Here is a 14,363-nt window from a genome sequence, read left to right as displayed (position 1 = left end):
GCTTTGGGGGTTCATGGAGCAGTGCAGGCCTGGAGCCCTGGAGGGAAGGCTTCCGTCTGCTCTCACCCAGGCCCTGCTCTCGCCTTTTCTGGCCCCTGGCCCATGGCTGGAGTCTCATGGACCTGTGGCTCCTGGTCTCACGACACATCTAATAAAACGTGTTTCTTGGGCCGGGTGGCCTGTGTTTGGTGGCCGGCATTCTCTGCCGCCGGCACACGTTCACTCCCGTGATTCTAGGCAGAAGGAGCAGATGCAGAAGAGAAACGGCGGGAAGACGGTGGATGAGAGGCAGCTGTTCCACGGCACCAGCACCGGTTTCGTTGACGCCATCTGCCAGCAGAACTTTGACTGGCGGGTCAGTGGTCTTCATGGTACTTCCTACGGCAAGGGTAAGTGCGAGGCGGCCTCTGCTGGCAGAACCCTCTTTGCCTTGCTGTCCAGGGCTCGGAAACCACTTTAGAGCAAATTGATGGCGTGGGGGGAACCAGCATGAGCTGCACCAGCGGTTCAGACTCAGCACTGGCCAGGATGTGGGGTGCCCAGGACCTTACTCTCATTCCCCTGTGTGCAGCCTTAGGCCTGGCCCAGGGTTTGAGCAGCGGTGGCCCTGCTTAGGCTGTGGTTTGGCTTCACTGGGAAATGGGTCTGCATCCCTGTGGGACCCTTCCCAGCCCTGAGTCAGGTCCCCACCTGCCTGTGCTGTTTTCTTAGAGTAGAAATCTGAATGCTCAGATACGCTCATGTAAATATGTCATTCTTACTATAATGTGAGCTCCCGGTTTTCCTGTCTCTTAGTTATTTTTAAACTTTGTTTGAAAATAATTTCAAACTCACAGGAAAGGTGCAAGAATAATATTAAAAAAAGCAACCTCCCATGTAAATTTTACCTAGTTCATCAGCTTTAACACTTTTCACGTTGGCTTTATTGCCCCTTCCCTTATTTCTGAACCATTTGGGAGTAGGCGGCATACATCATACCCCTTCACCCCGTAACACCTCCTAAGAACAAGAACATTCTCTTCTGTAACCACGACACGGTTACTAGATGGAGAGAGTCTCGTGGTGGTGCGATCTGCAGTCAGCATCCCCTCTGCCGAGTCCACCCGTTAGCGTCCGTCCTGCGTGCTGACGGCTGCGGGGTCGAGGTGCACAAGAGCCAGTGGCGGCTGTGAACCTGCATATGTAGGCGCAGCTTCCAGCTCAGGCCCCCATTCGACAGGGCTCGTGAATCTGTACGTTGGGCTGCCGGTGTCTGCCCCGTGCTCCTTGTGTGGGGTCTCAGCCACGTTCCACACCAGCCCTGGGAGGACGGGCCCGACAGCCCTGTTTTATGGCTCGGGAGACGGAGGTTCTGGGCGGGGGATGGGGGCTCAGTAATGAGGTGTCCAGAGACCTTTAGGATTTGAGTGACAGGTCTTAACTTGAAAGGAGTTTTCTGTCTCAGAGTTTGGTGACCCCTCTGATGCTCCTTACAAGGGAGAAGCTGGAAAGACGGGAGCTGAGGGAGGGCAGAGGCCACTGGCCTCACCCGGGTTGCAGGACACTGGCGTGCCTCTTCCGGCCGCGGGCTGTCCCCCGGTGCCCAGCCCAGCCCTGGTGTCCTTGCAGGGAGCTACTTTGCCCGGGACGCCGCGTATTCCCACCACTACAGCAAAACTGACACCAAGTCCCACACGATGTTCCTGGCTCGGGTGCTGGTGGGTGAATTCGTCCGAGGCAACGCCAGCTTCGTCCGTCCCCCGGCGAAGGAGGGCCAGGGCGACGTCTTGTACGACAGCTGCGTGAACCGCGTGTCTGACCCCTCCATCTTCGTGGTCTTCGAGAAGCACCAGGCCTACCCGGAGTACGTCATCCAGTACACCGACTCCCCTGGGCCCACTGCCGCCACCACCGGCCTGTTCACCTTTGCGTCCTTCTTCGGTGTTCGGTAGTGAGCACCCCAATGGTTTTATGCCTTTCTGGCTGATCTTACTTGAAATAGCTATTAGGGAAAGTTGTTTTTTTTTTAAACAAAAATGTTTTAATGAGCTGTTCGTTTAACATTGACTTCGTGATGAAGTTACGTTCTTAATCTCTGGCTGATAATATTTTCACTTTTAAGTCACTTTTGGACTAGCCAGTAGTGATTGTAGGTGAACCCATTATTGCTTTTTACTCAGGTGTTAAAGTTTTGTTTTTTACTCTTTGTTGACTTTGCTGCAGATTGGCCCCAGGCACAGAGTTTCCAGACACTGTTTTATCGATTGGTTTTAATTTTCAAGAGTTTCTGTCTCTTCAGTGGTTTGGTTTTTCAGGGTCTTGGTGGCACCTGGTTTTGTTTTTGTCCGAATGACACAGCAGCCGTTGGTGCAGGAAATCCTGGGCTGTGGGCCTGGTGAGGCACAGTCATTGTGTCCATTGCTGTGTCTCTAATCTAGGCGGCTCTTCTGCTGCTTCTCCTGGGCTTCCAGCCTTGAAATTGGCCCATATATCATGTTGTTAGGACCATGGCTACTGTGTGGTGTCACTGAGTCCTTGTCGGTCTCCCTTAGTCCTAGCAGCAGTCACCATCACCCAGGAAGTGCACTCACCCTGGCAGGTGCCTCTGCACCAAGCACCCTGTGAATAAGGGTTTTATGTCCCCATGAGATCTGCATACCTGTGCTGCAGCGTCACAGCAGAGTCCAGGAATAAAAGAATATTTATCTGACGTGGGTGATGGCTGGAGCTCATTCTTCAGTGTCTGTTTATTGAGCGCCTGCTGTGTACAGGCACTTTTCTGGGGGTCGGGATATAACAGCCCCCGTTACTGGCCTTGAGGAGGCTGTGTGTGGATGTATCATGCAGCCAATGAAGCTAAAGGTTCATGGCCCCTCATTTGCTGGGACCCTTTCCACAGCCTGAGGAGGGACCCCTGCTGTATGGCCTGCGTGATCATACATTTTGGTTAAATTTGCAAGTTACATATTTGTTTTTTTTCTTTCCCTGAACTCAGCTTTCAAGCCCCACAAAACCCAGATCCACTATTGTGCACTGTGTTGTGGACACGGAGCAGGTGGTGTGTTCTTGTGTCCTCCACACACGGTGGTTGGTAGGGGTCTCTGCTGGGCGGTGGAGGGGCCGGCAGGATGGCTCCACCTCATAAGGCCATCTGCTTCCTCCTGCATGGCTGGTCCCATTGGCCTCAGGTTCAGTCCTCAGCAAGGTGTCCCTCTCCTCACCTGCACCCTTCCTTCCCATTCCCCAGCCTCCTGATACAGTGTGTCCAGTCTCCACATGATGCCTCTGCCTGTAGTTCTCAGATCCAAGGCTGCTGGGAGCTGGGTAGTGGGAAGCAGCAAGAGTGGTCCGTCTGGGAGTGTGGGTGAGGAGAGTGGCAAGGGGAAACCTGGGGCGGGAGATGATGAAACGCTCCAGGGAAGTCGGGTGCACTGTGAAGACTGCCGAGGGCTCTGCACTTGCTGACCTTTGAAGAAAGCACATTGGCAAATACCTGGACTGGACGTTTGAGAAAGGGATGGGGTACACGTAGCTCAGTTGTGGGTGGGAGCATGGGGCAGCTGTTCCTGTGGGCACTGGAGGGGGTGGGCATTGTGATGGGAAGTCAAAAAGACCTCAGAATTTTCATGCAAAGAGGTAGTGGGATCCAGAGCAAACGTGTGTGTGTGTGTCTGTGAGACTGTGTGAGATTGACAACAGAGTCGTGAGGCTGGCCTCTTTTATATTCTGAGAGGGGAGTCTCCAGGGGAGCGATCTGGGGAAGCATGGCGTGCTGGACGCAGGGAGGGCAACAGCAGAAGCAGCTGCTCGCAGCTGTGGGTACGGGAGACCCCTTCTCCCAGCTCTCCTGCAACAGCCTGCACTTCGTAAAGGTGGCTCAGCCTGGGTAGCCCAGCCTTGATTGCGGGTCCCTGCTCTGTTATTTATACAACATCAGCCCCTTTGCACTGTTCGGATGTTAAGTAGAGGAGGGCGCTGTGACCTGGGTCAGCAGCCTTGTTTTACAGGTGAGGAAACAGAGGCACAGAGGTGGCAAGAGCAGCAGCCATGATCACAGGCTGCTGGTGGCAGATCCGGGATTCAGTTTGCAAGTTCTTTGTTGCATTTGAGCTTCTCAGCAACACAATATTTACTTTTACTAAAATTCACCTCTGTATTTTGATTATTTGATCAAAATTAAGATAGGATGTTCTTTAAAAGAAAAAGTACACTTCAGCCTCTATCACTTTTCTGCACATTAAACTTACAAAGTTAGTAGTAGCCTACCTAGGAAAATCGAGGCATGATAAAGCATTTGAACCACGTTTGAAGTTGAGCTTCTGACGAATGTTATTCTCTAAGTTAAATGAACCAGACGCTGAAAAGGCCCCCGAGCTGGGGCCGTCAGGACCACTCACCTGAGCATCCATGTGTCCCCTGCCCTATCGATTCCTTCCATCCTGAGGCCAGAACTTCTTTAAAAACCCCAAGTACTCAATCATTTTGTCAAAACTACGTTTTCACTCATTTATCAGCAATCCCTGATTGAGAGAGGTGGATCCGTTGCTCAAACACTATTGGCAAAGTCAAAACTAAGTGCAACAAACATTTATTAAGCAGTTAGGAAATGTTACGTAAATGGCCTCTTTTATACTCATATGCCAGGCACGCTTTCAGTTGCTTCGGTGATGTCTTTCCAAAAACCTGAATTTCCACATGAGGGTTTTCTTTGAATTAGGGCTGGTCACGACTTTGTCAGCGGGAGACAATCCTGATGTAGACGCCATTTTTTGGACCTAGGGCAGATTTGGATTCTAGCTGCAGCGGTACCTAAAATAGAGGAAATTAAGATATTTGTCATAGTTAATCCTATCGACAGGAAAACTTCCTCAGAACGGGCCGTGAAGCAGGGTTGTGGGAATTCGGCTGAGGGCTGAGGGCCGGCAGGCTGGGAGTGAGCAAAGCAGCTTCCCCAGGGGGACCTTGAGAAGCAGCAGAGCTGTGTCTTGGGCCGGGTGTTGGACGGCGGCTCACCACCTTTCCCGTGTTAATAAAATACCGCAGGGGAGGGGTCCCACATTTATCCTTCTAATAAGCCTGCCTAAGGAGGGAGCAGCTCACTTTGCAAATGAAGAAATGGGAGGTTCAGAGAGGCCAGGCGACCTGCCCAAGGGCACATGACTGGAAAGTGGTGAGCAAAGCCTCAGACCTTCATCTCCCCTCGTCTCTCACCCTGGGGCCCAGCCAGGAACTGAGTAGGCCACTCCCCAGGGGCTTGGGGAGAGCTCCCTGCTGAAGGCCCGCTGCCATTCAGAAGGCTTTCCTTATGTCCAGCTTAGGCAGACCAATGGAGGACTTGGAAGAAAAGCCACAGAATAACTCAAGAAGCAGGGCGTCCTCTTGAGCTGCGTGTAAAAGGACTGTTCAGTGGCTACCATGAAACCTTTAAAGGAAAGAAGGGTCACGAGGCCCTAGTGCTGGGGCCTGGTGGGCTTTCAGATGTCTTTGAGAGTTCAGATGGGAGACCAGTTACATGCTCAAGAAACAAGACGATCTAGACCTGCCCTATCTCGTACGGTAGCCACTAGTACATGTGGCTGCTGGATGCTTGAAGTGGGGTTAATGCAAATGGGGGCAGAATTTTTTATTTGATTTGATTTATTAACATATAAATAGCCACACGTGGCTAGTGGCTACAGTATCAGACAGTTATAGGCACACTTGAAACACCATTGGACTTCAAAAAGAAAGCAGAGGTCTGTTGTGGCTGGCAAAGTCAGGGAGGGCTTCCTGGAGGAACTGGTGCCTGGGGTGGGGCTGGGAATAGGAGATGCCCTGTGAGCAGGGCTTCTCAGGGACCACTTCGGGATTTGAGGGAACACCAAAGGACTTGGAGGATGGGATTAGACTGGGGGTGGGGAAGGGGGAGGGATGGCATTCCAGAAGGAGCAACAGACTGAGCAGGCAGGGAGGAGTGGGTGGGAGGCTCTTGGAGTGGGAAGTTGGGGTGGGGAAGGCAAAGTGAGCTCAGAGTTCTCCCTGGACCCAGCAGGCTTGGGACTCAGGGCTGGATCTTGAGCTGGGGGAGTGCCAGGCATAAGCAGTGTTCTGGGACATTGGTCTGGCTGCTGTATGTCAAGATCAAGGGTAAATGAGACAAACCCTCAGAGAAAGTCCTGTACCCATGGAATGCCTAAGGCAGGCAGGGGCCTGCTCTCTTCTGCTCCTTCATCTTGATTTGGCTCTCTGCTCCCAATTTGCCCCTCCCTCCCTCCCTCCAGCCTTAACCATCAGACCTTTATGGACATCATCACATACAGTTCCTCAGCCTTTTGTATTTCAACCCAGCTCATTATTCCTCCCCAGCCGGCAGCTCGCCCCAGTCTCCCTGTTTGTCAGAGGCAATGCCACTCTCTGAATCTAGATGTTGTTACCATCTGTCATCGTGTCCTTATTATCTGTCCCCTTACTCCCTCCTGTCCAGGTCTGCAGCCGTGCTGAGGGGTAGTGAATAGGCACAGAGGACAGCACTGTTCGGGTTGTGTGGGGAGAGCTGATACTGTGCAGAGAGGCTGCTACCTGTAGAGGAAAGAGGGAGGGCTTGAGAGTGAGTGAGATCTGGTTTGAACCTCAATTTCTTCACTCTCCGGCGATTCATTCCTTTGTTCATCAGTGTTTGTTGAATGACTGAGTGGGCACCTGCCACATGCCTGGCCTGAAGCTGGGTGCTGGAGCCTCCAACAATGAATAGGACAGTCTTTTGGTCCCTGATCTCAAGGAGTGTGCAGTCCAACTGTGTGATGTCAGGCAAGTTATTAACCTCTCTGAGCTTTATTTTAGCTCCTCATCTGAAGAATGGGAATCATATAATTTACTCTGCAGGGTTACTGGGTTCTCTTTGCTGAAGAGGGGAGAGCTACAGCATGGTGAGGCCCAGCCTTGCTGTACAGAGGACAAGAATGATAATAGATAACACAGACTCAGGTTATGTGCCAGGAGCTTATCTGAGCACTTACGATTGATTCAATCCTCACCCCACAAGAAGAGGGAGGAGGTGTGCTACTTCTGCTACTGCTACTTCCTTTTACAGATCAAGGAACTGAGACCCAGAGAGCTTAAGGAACTTGCCCCAGCTCACGCAAAGCAGGGAAGCCACCGCAGGCATCAGCGAACTGGGGTGGGTACCCCTTGTGCCCGGAGCAGCAGGGCTCACCTGAGTCTCGGGACAGGCTTCGAACCGGAACTTGCGCAGGACATGGAGCAGCGTCAGCTTGACCTCCAAGAGCCCCAGTCTCACCCCGAGGCAGCTCCGGGGACCTGCCCCGAACGGCAGGTACGTGAAGGGCCGCTGGTGCTGCCGGGCCTCGGCTGTGAACCTACGGGGCAGCACGGTCAGCGTTGGCCTGGGTCACCACCTCCCTTCCTGGGGCTTCAGCCACTGGCTCTGGCTGAGGGACCACATCATCTGAGGCCACGCTCCCACCACATGAGGCCTAAACCCCACCTCGGTCTACAGGATCCTGTTTTTTCCTGGACCGGTCAGTCCCTAAGGCTTTGGAGCTGGTGGCCACTCATCCATGTGCTCCAGTCCGGCTCCCCTCCTCCTGTCCTGCAAAGCCCCAAAGGCACCGCTGAATTAGTAGAATCACCTGGATCGTCAGCATTGCCCTCTCTGCCTCTCCTGGTGAATTCACTGTGTTGTTAATGAGCTTTGCAGGCTCACTAGAATCCAGGATGAAAGTCTCAAAGAAACCACAGCTCTCGCTTCACCCATGGCTCCAACTTCCCCAGTGGCCAGAGGGTGACACTGGCTGGCCGGCATCCCCTTCCTAAGCAGAGTCCCTGGGCACCAGACCCCTCTGGAGGCCATGTCCTGCCAGTTTGTCTCTTGATGCCATGCCGGGCAGCTGTCTCCCTGCCCACACTCACCTTTCTGGTTTAAACACTGAAACTTGAACCACTGGGGGTGGCAGTATTTGACCCACTGGAAGCTCTTCTTCAGAATGAATTGCCGTATCTGCTCCCAGGAGACAGCATTTGCCACGTGTGTTCTGTGACAGTAACGCTACGTGACAACCACAGCTCCCTTCTTACTATCTCTGGACTTCATGGGCCCAAGAAGCCCTTGACCCGCCTTTTCAACATCATATTAATGCACTTTTTGTTTTCAAAGGTGATGCTGCAAGCCTTGCAGCTGCTGTTTATGTTTCTTGATATTTACCGTAATTCCAGGAGCTGCTGGGCAGCAGAATGTTATTTATCTGGGTCCCACTGCCCATGGTTTCCCAGGGACCAGGTTGTAGAGTTGGGGCCGCATTAACAGGAAGCTGGAGCCACTAACGGTGGGAACAGAGCTGCAGGCTGGCTAGCCCCCCCATTTGCCAGGAAGCGATATCCGTCGACTCTGATGAGGAGGGGGTGTAGATGCCTGCTCAGACACTTTAAATTGGGAGTCTAGAAATGAAATCTAGACAATGGACCAAATCCATGCAGGGGACAGGAGAGAGGATCCAGGTCTACCATGTTAGGGTAGCTGGTTCTCATGAATTCCTGGAGAAATTGTTGATGCTCTTGTATTGGAACAGGCATTACGTTTTAAAAAAGGAAACAACATTCTGCTACTTCTTAATGCATTCCTGAAATGTGTCCTTGTTTCTTGGAACAAATAGTGGACACCCATTTGAAATTGCCTTGTTGGGCTTCCCTGGTGGTACCGTGGTTAAGAATCCGCCTGCCAATGCAGGGGACACGGGTTCGAGTCCTGGTCCGGGAAGATCCCACATGCCGCAGAGCAACAAAGCCCGTGCGCCACAACTACTGAGCCTGCGCTCTAGAGCCCGCGAGCCACAACTACTGAGCCCGTGTGCCACAACTACTGAAGCCCGCGCGCCTGGAGCCTGTGCTCCGCAACAAGAGAAGCCACCGCAGTGAGAGAAGCCTTTGCACCGCACCGAAGAGTAGCCCCCGCTCACCACACCTAGAGAAAGCCCGTGCGCAGCAACGAAGACCCAATGCAGCCAAAAATAAATATAAATTTATTTTAAAAAAATGTCTTGTTACCTGTGAAAATGCTAAATCTCTGGATTATGTTTTGGGCTTTTAAAAATGGTACAATTATTTCCTTTAGAAATTATGCCTAAAAAATGTCTCACTGCCATGACTTTTGACTTTTGGGGGCCTTTACTAAATCTGTGTCTCCTGGCAGGTGCCTCCAATCCCCCCACACTCACATCCCCCAGGGCCTGTTTGAAGGGGACAGTACTCACCTCTCAGGGTCGAAGGTCTCCGGGCGTGGCCAGTGCTCGGGGTCATGGTGCAGGGCGCCCACGGCCATCTCCAGCACGGCGCCTGCGGGGATGTGCTGCCCCAGCACCTCGCAGTCCTGTGCCGCCTCCCGTGTGAACCTGCGGGGACACATGGGTCACCCCCGCCTTGAGGCAGAGCAGAGACGGGGGAGCTCCAGGGTGGCCATGCTGGGGCAAAGGCCTGCAGTGTGGGATGAGGTTGGGGGACAGGAAGGTCCGCCTTCTTCCCGGGGTGGCCGGGATAGTGACCCACCCCCCATCCCATCCCTTCCTGGGCCATTAACCCTATGCTGCTCTGGACCCTGTGGTCTCTAGGTTCCTCCATTCCTTCCTTCAGCCACCCATCAAGACTGAAGAGCCCATTTTATGCCTGGTGTTGCGGTGCACAGGTGCCTTGGAAGTGGAGGCTTTGTAGGGTTATTCCCCTGGCCACCTCTCCTTCTTCTTCCCATTCCCACTGGGACCTCTTTCCCCGCACACACACCCTCGCTTTACCTACAGGAGATTTGGGTTTGAAAATCTGTTCCCCTTCGTTGTCTGTGTCGCTATGGAGAACTGCTACTAGGGAGGAAAACATCTTGGTCAGATTGTTTATTTTACCAACTGGCAATGTTATAATCCCATTTATGTTTTGTTTTAAAAGGCTAGACTACATATGTTTGCATATGAACATGAAGTTTATGGAAGAATACGTAAACTTCTTCCATCACCTCCTCTAAGGGATGGGGCTGGGGTGGAGGTTGGCAGGGTACCAGGGGTGCCAGTTTTTTCTTTGGATTCTTCTGTATTTCTTAGGTTTTTTTTTTTTTTAAGTAGAAGCATATCATTTTGGTAAATATAAATAATTATTTTAAAAACTAAAAACAATCTAGGATGGCTTTTACCTCAGGTTGCAGGACTCGGCTTCCCTAGATATCTCAGAGGAGATACAGTTATTATACTAATTACTGTTATACCCTGTTCCTGCTTATAAAAGAAATTAAGAGTACCAGCAGCTCCTTGCAGCATTCATCACTCTATTATGAGCCTTTAATATATCAGGAACATGAAAGGCCAGGGCTGTGAGACACCCATTCAGATCCGAAGCTCCTAATGCAATTATTCTGTGCTTGGGGCTAAGTCACAAAACACTCTTACTCAAATCAGAGCAGGCAGGGGGCTCTGACGTGTGCAACCTCAGCTCTGAGCAATCAAATAAGGATATACTTTGACTTCCTTCTTTTTCACCTTTACCAGAAATAGCTTGGACCTGGATGCAAGACCCCCTAAAAGCCGGAAAATGGGGGCTTCCCTTCTGTAAGTGGTTGGGCCTCCTATCTGGCTAGACTGCATACAAAGCCAGAAAAATCTGCTGAATTATACTGCCTGGGTTCCTGGATTGACATTAATAACACTTCAGTGAGAATTGTTATGTTTTCCACAAAGGCCATGTTGAGTTTTTTATGGATAAAGGTGTCAGTCAAGTGTGTCAGTGTTTGGGAAAAGCCAAGCATTTTTCTAAGATTAAAATAATAAAGTAGGGACTTCCCTGGTGGCGCAGTGGTTAAGACTCCGTGCTCCCAATGCAGGGGACCCAGGTTCGAACCCTGGTCAGGGAACTAGATCCCACAGGCATGCCACAACTAAGAGTTCGCATGCCACAGCTAAGGAGCCTGCCTGCTGCAACTAAGACCTGGTGCAACCAAATAAATACATATTTTTAAAAATTAATAAAGTAATGGGATTTCCCTGGTGGTCCATGGTTAAGACTTTGCCTTCCAGTGCACGGGGTATGGGTTCGATCCCTGGTCGGGGAGCTAAGGTCACACATGCCTCGTGGCCAAAAAACCAAAACATAAAACAGAAGCAGTATTATAACAAATTCACTAAAGACTTTAAAAATGGTCCATGTAAAAAAAAATCTTTAAAAAAATAAAATAATAAAGTAAAATAAAATATAAAATAAAATTCTCACTGTCGCTGTGTTCACCCCCAAATCCTATGCCCAGGGCCAAGACGAATTGGCCTCTTGTCTGGGTGAGAATAATGATGACTTGCCTCTCTCACTTCTGTTGTTTGATAACAGAAGTCAGCAGAGTGATATGATTAAAAACACCAGTGGAGTAGGTATGGGGAAGGGAGAGTGTGGCTTGCCCGAGACTGGAGCCACATGGGGTCAGGCCATTCAACTCTAAGCTCTGTGCTTCTTTTTCTTTACTTCATACCTTACACGGCACACTGCCTGCAGGGGTACTGCGTTTCTACATCTACTGTCCCACTGATTCTCCCAACACTTCTGGGGTAGGCAGAGCAGGTGTTGTGTGCCCTCTGAACACACAGGAAACAGAAGCCCGGAACAGTCTGGAACTTACCCAAGATCACACAGTAAACTAAGGGCAGGACCGAGACTGTCTTGACTTTATGTCTAGACTCGCTCTGTCATTATGGAGAACTGGCTGTATATTTTTACTGGGAATTTTAACGAACTCATCCAGATACTCTGGTTTCTGTCCTGTCCTGTCCTGCCCTCCAGATACTCTCAGATCACGAGCATCCTGGTTCCCCAGAGCAATGCCTTCACTGACTTCCTTTTACACTTTGCTGTTTATAAAGGGTCAGAAGGAGAATTGACTGCAGAATTTTGGTGTTGAAGAGACTGCTGACTTTGTCTCTCAACATGTCATCTATACCAGGTCTCAGGTGATGAATTCTTGATTGAGTTTAGATCTAGGAAATGATGTGTCTTTGATCAATTTATACACTTTCCTCCCACTAGAGAGTATGACTGTTCAACTCGCTGGTTTCCCTCTCTGCCAGGAGTCTCAGCCACCAAGCCTGACCCCAGTTATTGCCATCTCTGGGGTCTTGTAAAGGATTCTTTCCTTTAAACAGCCTTTGTTCTATTTTATCACTGAATGTCTTATTTTGAATTTCACGTGTATAGCAGCTGCCCGCAGTTTCCTTGGAAGGACGCTGGTATAAATCATTCAAAAACGAAGATTGGATGACAGTTTGCTCTGAGGCTCCTAAAGACGTCGGGGAAGGCCTGTGGAATCAGGTCTTAATGCTGGCGTCAGGAGAGCAATGAGGCGAGCCCTGGCGTTCCTTGTCTGCTCCCAGACCAGGAGACTGAAACCATGTGTGCTTGAGGATGATGTGATCTGACTCACACCCCAGGAATTCTCTATATTGGCTCTGGGTCTGAACATTTTGGACAATATCTACAACCACACTCTCTATGATATTTTTGGTTTGGAATATAATTTTGAGATACCTACAAATCATCCACATTTTCTCTTTTTAAAATGGCAAAAGTTATCTCCATATGGTTTATGTGGTACATTACTTCCTAGAGACGCAGAGTGGAATTTATGATATACAGTTAAATGCTTTGTGTCGCTTCTGTTTCTAGAACCTGAAATCTGGCAATGTTTCACTCTCTAAGGGCCTGGGGACCTAAGTGAAGACCCCTGTGCTCCATGGGATGCCTCTGAAACCAAGAGTACTCATCAGGAAGACCCATGAAACTTCCCTTCATTGATCAAGCTCGCTTTAATTGTTGCTACAGAAAAAGCTGCGTGTCCTGCAAGGGTCACGTAGCTTAAACAATAAGATGTTTGCCCAAGTTGTTTTTCAGGAGCTTGGAGTCAGCTGTGTCTAGTTGGAGCTTGAGCCAGTTAAGACTGATTAAGACCACCGACCCTCCAACTGGGCATGCTCGAGTGTTCGCTTGGTGACCTCTTGACGTCAGAGGGCCCAAAATTCCATCCTCGGAACGCGCTAACGCAGGCGTTTTCTGAACTTGGGTCCCGTGGAGAAGCCTGTAGCTTAGCTGCACCTGAGCAGAACTACGATTGTCTCACCTTTTTCTCATCTCCAATCATTACCTTTTCCCATGCTCCCAGGGCCCACCACGCCGCAGCTTTATCCCATAAATACCCAGCACCCCTTGCTATCGGGGAGGCAGATCTGAGATTTGTTCTCCTGTCCCCACGCTTGGCTGCCTTGTGAATGTATCTCTTCTCTGCTGACAACCTCAGCATCTCAGCACTTGGCTTGCTGTGCGTGGGGTGAACCAGCCTGGTTCGGTAACATCTTGTTTTGGGGGAGTTTGAAAGAAGCAGAAGACCTGATTCCTGCTCTCAAGGCACTTACAGGTTGGTGTGACTGGATGACTGCACACTGGTGAAATGTTGCAGAGCAGCTGAGAATTATCCAAAAATATAATATGAAGTAGAGTTAGCATGCAAAGTGCTGGGGGAGGAGAGGCAGGGAACGGGTGAGGCTGGCCAGGTTTCCTGGAGTGGTGAGTCTTGGATCGGAGCTCTGAGGATGGGACGGGTGTGGAGTGCTGGAGAATAAGAAGGAGCGTCCCAGGCCTTGGAAGTTGCCCCTGGAACATCAACTGCAAGGGCTGGCATTTTATCTGTTTTGGCTGATTTTCCGGTGCAGGGCACAGAGCAGATGCTCAATAAATAGCTGGTGAATGAATGGATGAAGTGACCCGGGGAACAGCAAAAGCCATCTAAGGGCTAGGAGGTCAAAGAGTTCGACTTGGGTTGGGGAGGAAGGTCATGTTAAGAAAAGACCAATGACGCTTTGAAAACATGGTTAACATATAGGAATATAGGCCAGACATTTATTGCTATGGTGACCCTATGTCAGGCATGGCGTCCAGTACCCCAGGGGATTAAAAAACCCAAGTTTCAGACCTCGACCTCCAGGAGCTTGGGTCCAGCATTCTTCATAACCCAGGTGGTGACAGACTGAGGACTAACAAGGACTCCAAACAGTGATGCTGAAGGGGTCCTGGGGTGCAAGGGCCCTGGGGTATAGGCTTACCTGAAAGCCGGTGGGTACATCCTCAAGGTCTCTGCAATCACCATGTCCAGGTAGGGCAGGCCTTTCTGGAGGTGGCGGTACTCAGGGGCCGGCTGATGGAGGGGTGGTGACAAAGAATGTTGAGTTAGACCGAGTCACACGGTGTTCTGTCTTTTCCGCTAACTTTAGAGTCCCAGCTCCAATGTTTGCACAGACTTAAATGGAAACCCACAAGATGAAAAGTGATACTATGCGAATTGCGTTAGATTAGCACTCTATCAGAATATTCCGCACATTCTG

At 50.5% G+C, this 14,363-nt stretch overlaps 2 protein-coding genes across 4 annotated transcripts in view; one reads left to right on the top strand and one right to left on the bottom strand.

Annotated features, from left to right (window-relative positions):
- The window catches only part of PARP12 (poly(ADP-ribose) polymerase family member 12), a 44,842-nt gene extending 41,823 nt beyond the window's left edge, over positions 1–3,019 (top strand). The window contains exons 11-12 of the mRNA XM_029233404.1: positions 238–389; positions 1,609–3,019. Of these exons, the coding sequence (XP_029089237.1) occupies positions 238–389; positions 1,609–1,931 (475 nt within the window). The 3' untranslated portion in view covers positions 1,932–3,019. The remainder of the gene's footprint in view (positions 1–237; positions 390–1,608) is intronic.
- Positions 3,020–4,439: 1,420 nt separating this feature from the next.
- TBXAS1 (thromboxane A synthase 1) overlaps positions 4,440–14,363 on the bottom strand; it is a 150,140-nt gene continuing 140,216 nt past the window's right edge. For 2 of the 3 annotated variants that reach the window (XM_029234111.1, XM_029234110.1), the window contains 4 exons: positions 14,085–14,176; positions 9,225–9,362; positions 7,172–7,334; positions 4,440–4,788 (listed from right to left, as the gene is read on the bottom strand). In XM_029234111.1, the coding sequence (XP_029089944.1) occupies positions 4,714–4,788; positions 7,172–7,334; positions 9,225–9,362; positions 14,085–14,176 (468 nt within the window). In that variant the 3' untranslated portion in view covers positions 4,440–4,713. Of the gene's footprint in view, positions 4,789–6,392; positions 6,538–7,171; positions 7,335–9,224; positions 9,363–14,084; positions 14,177–14,363 lie in introns of all 3 variants that reach the window. The other variant, XM_029234109.1, reaches the window with a different exon arrangement.

Source organism: Monodon monoceros, unplaced genomic scaffold (assembly GCF_005190385.1).
Source record: "Monodon monoceros isolate NGI ecotype Baffin Bay Population unplaced genomic scaffold, NGI_Narwhal_1 Super_Scaffold_2, whole genome shotgun sequence".
In the NCBI taxonomy this organism is placed as follows: Eukaryota; Metazoa; Chordata; class Mammalia; order Artiodactyla; family Monodontidae; genus Monodon; species Monodon monoceros.
The sequence above is the reverse complement of the archived record's forward strand: the minus strand, read 5'-3'. Positions and strand labels throughout refer to the sequence as shown.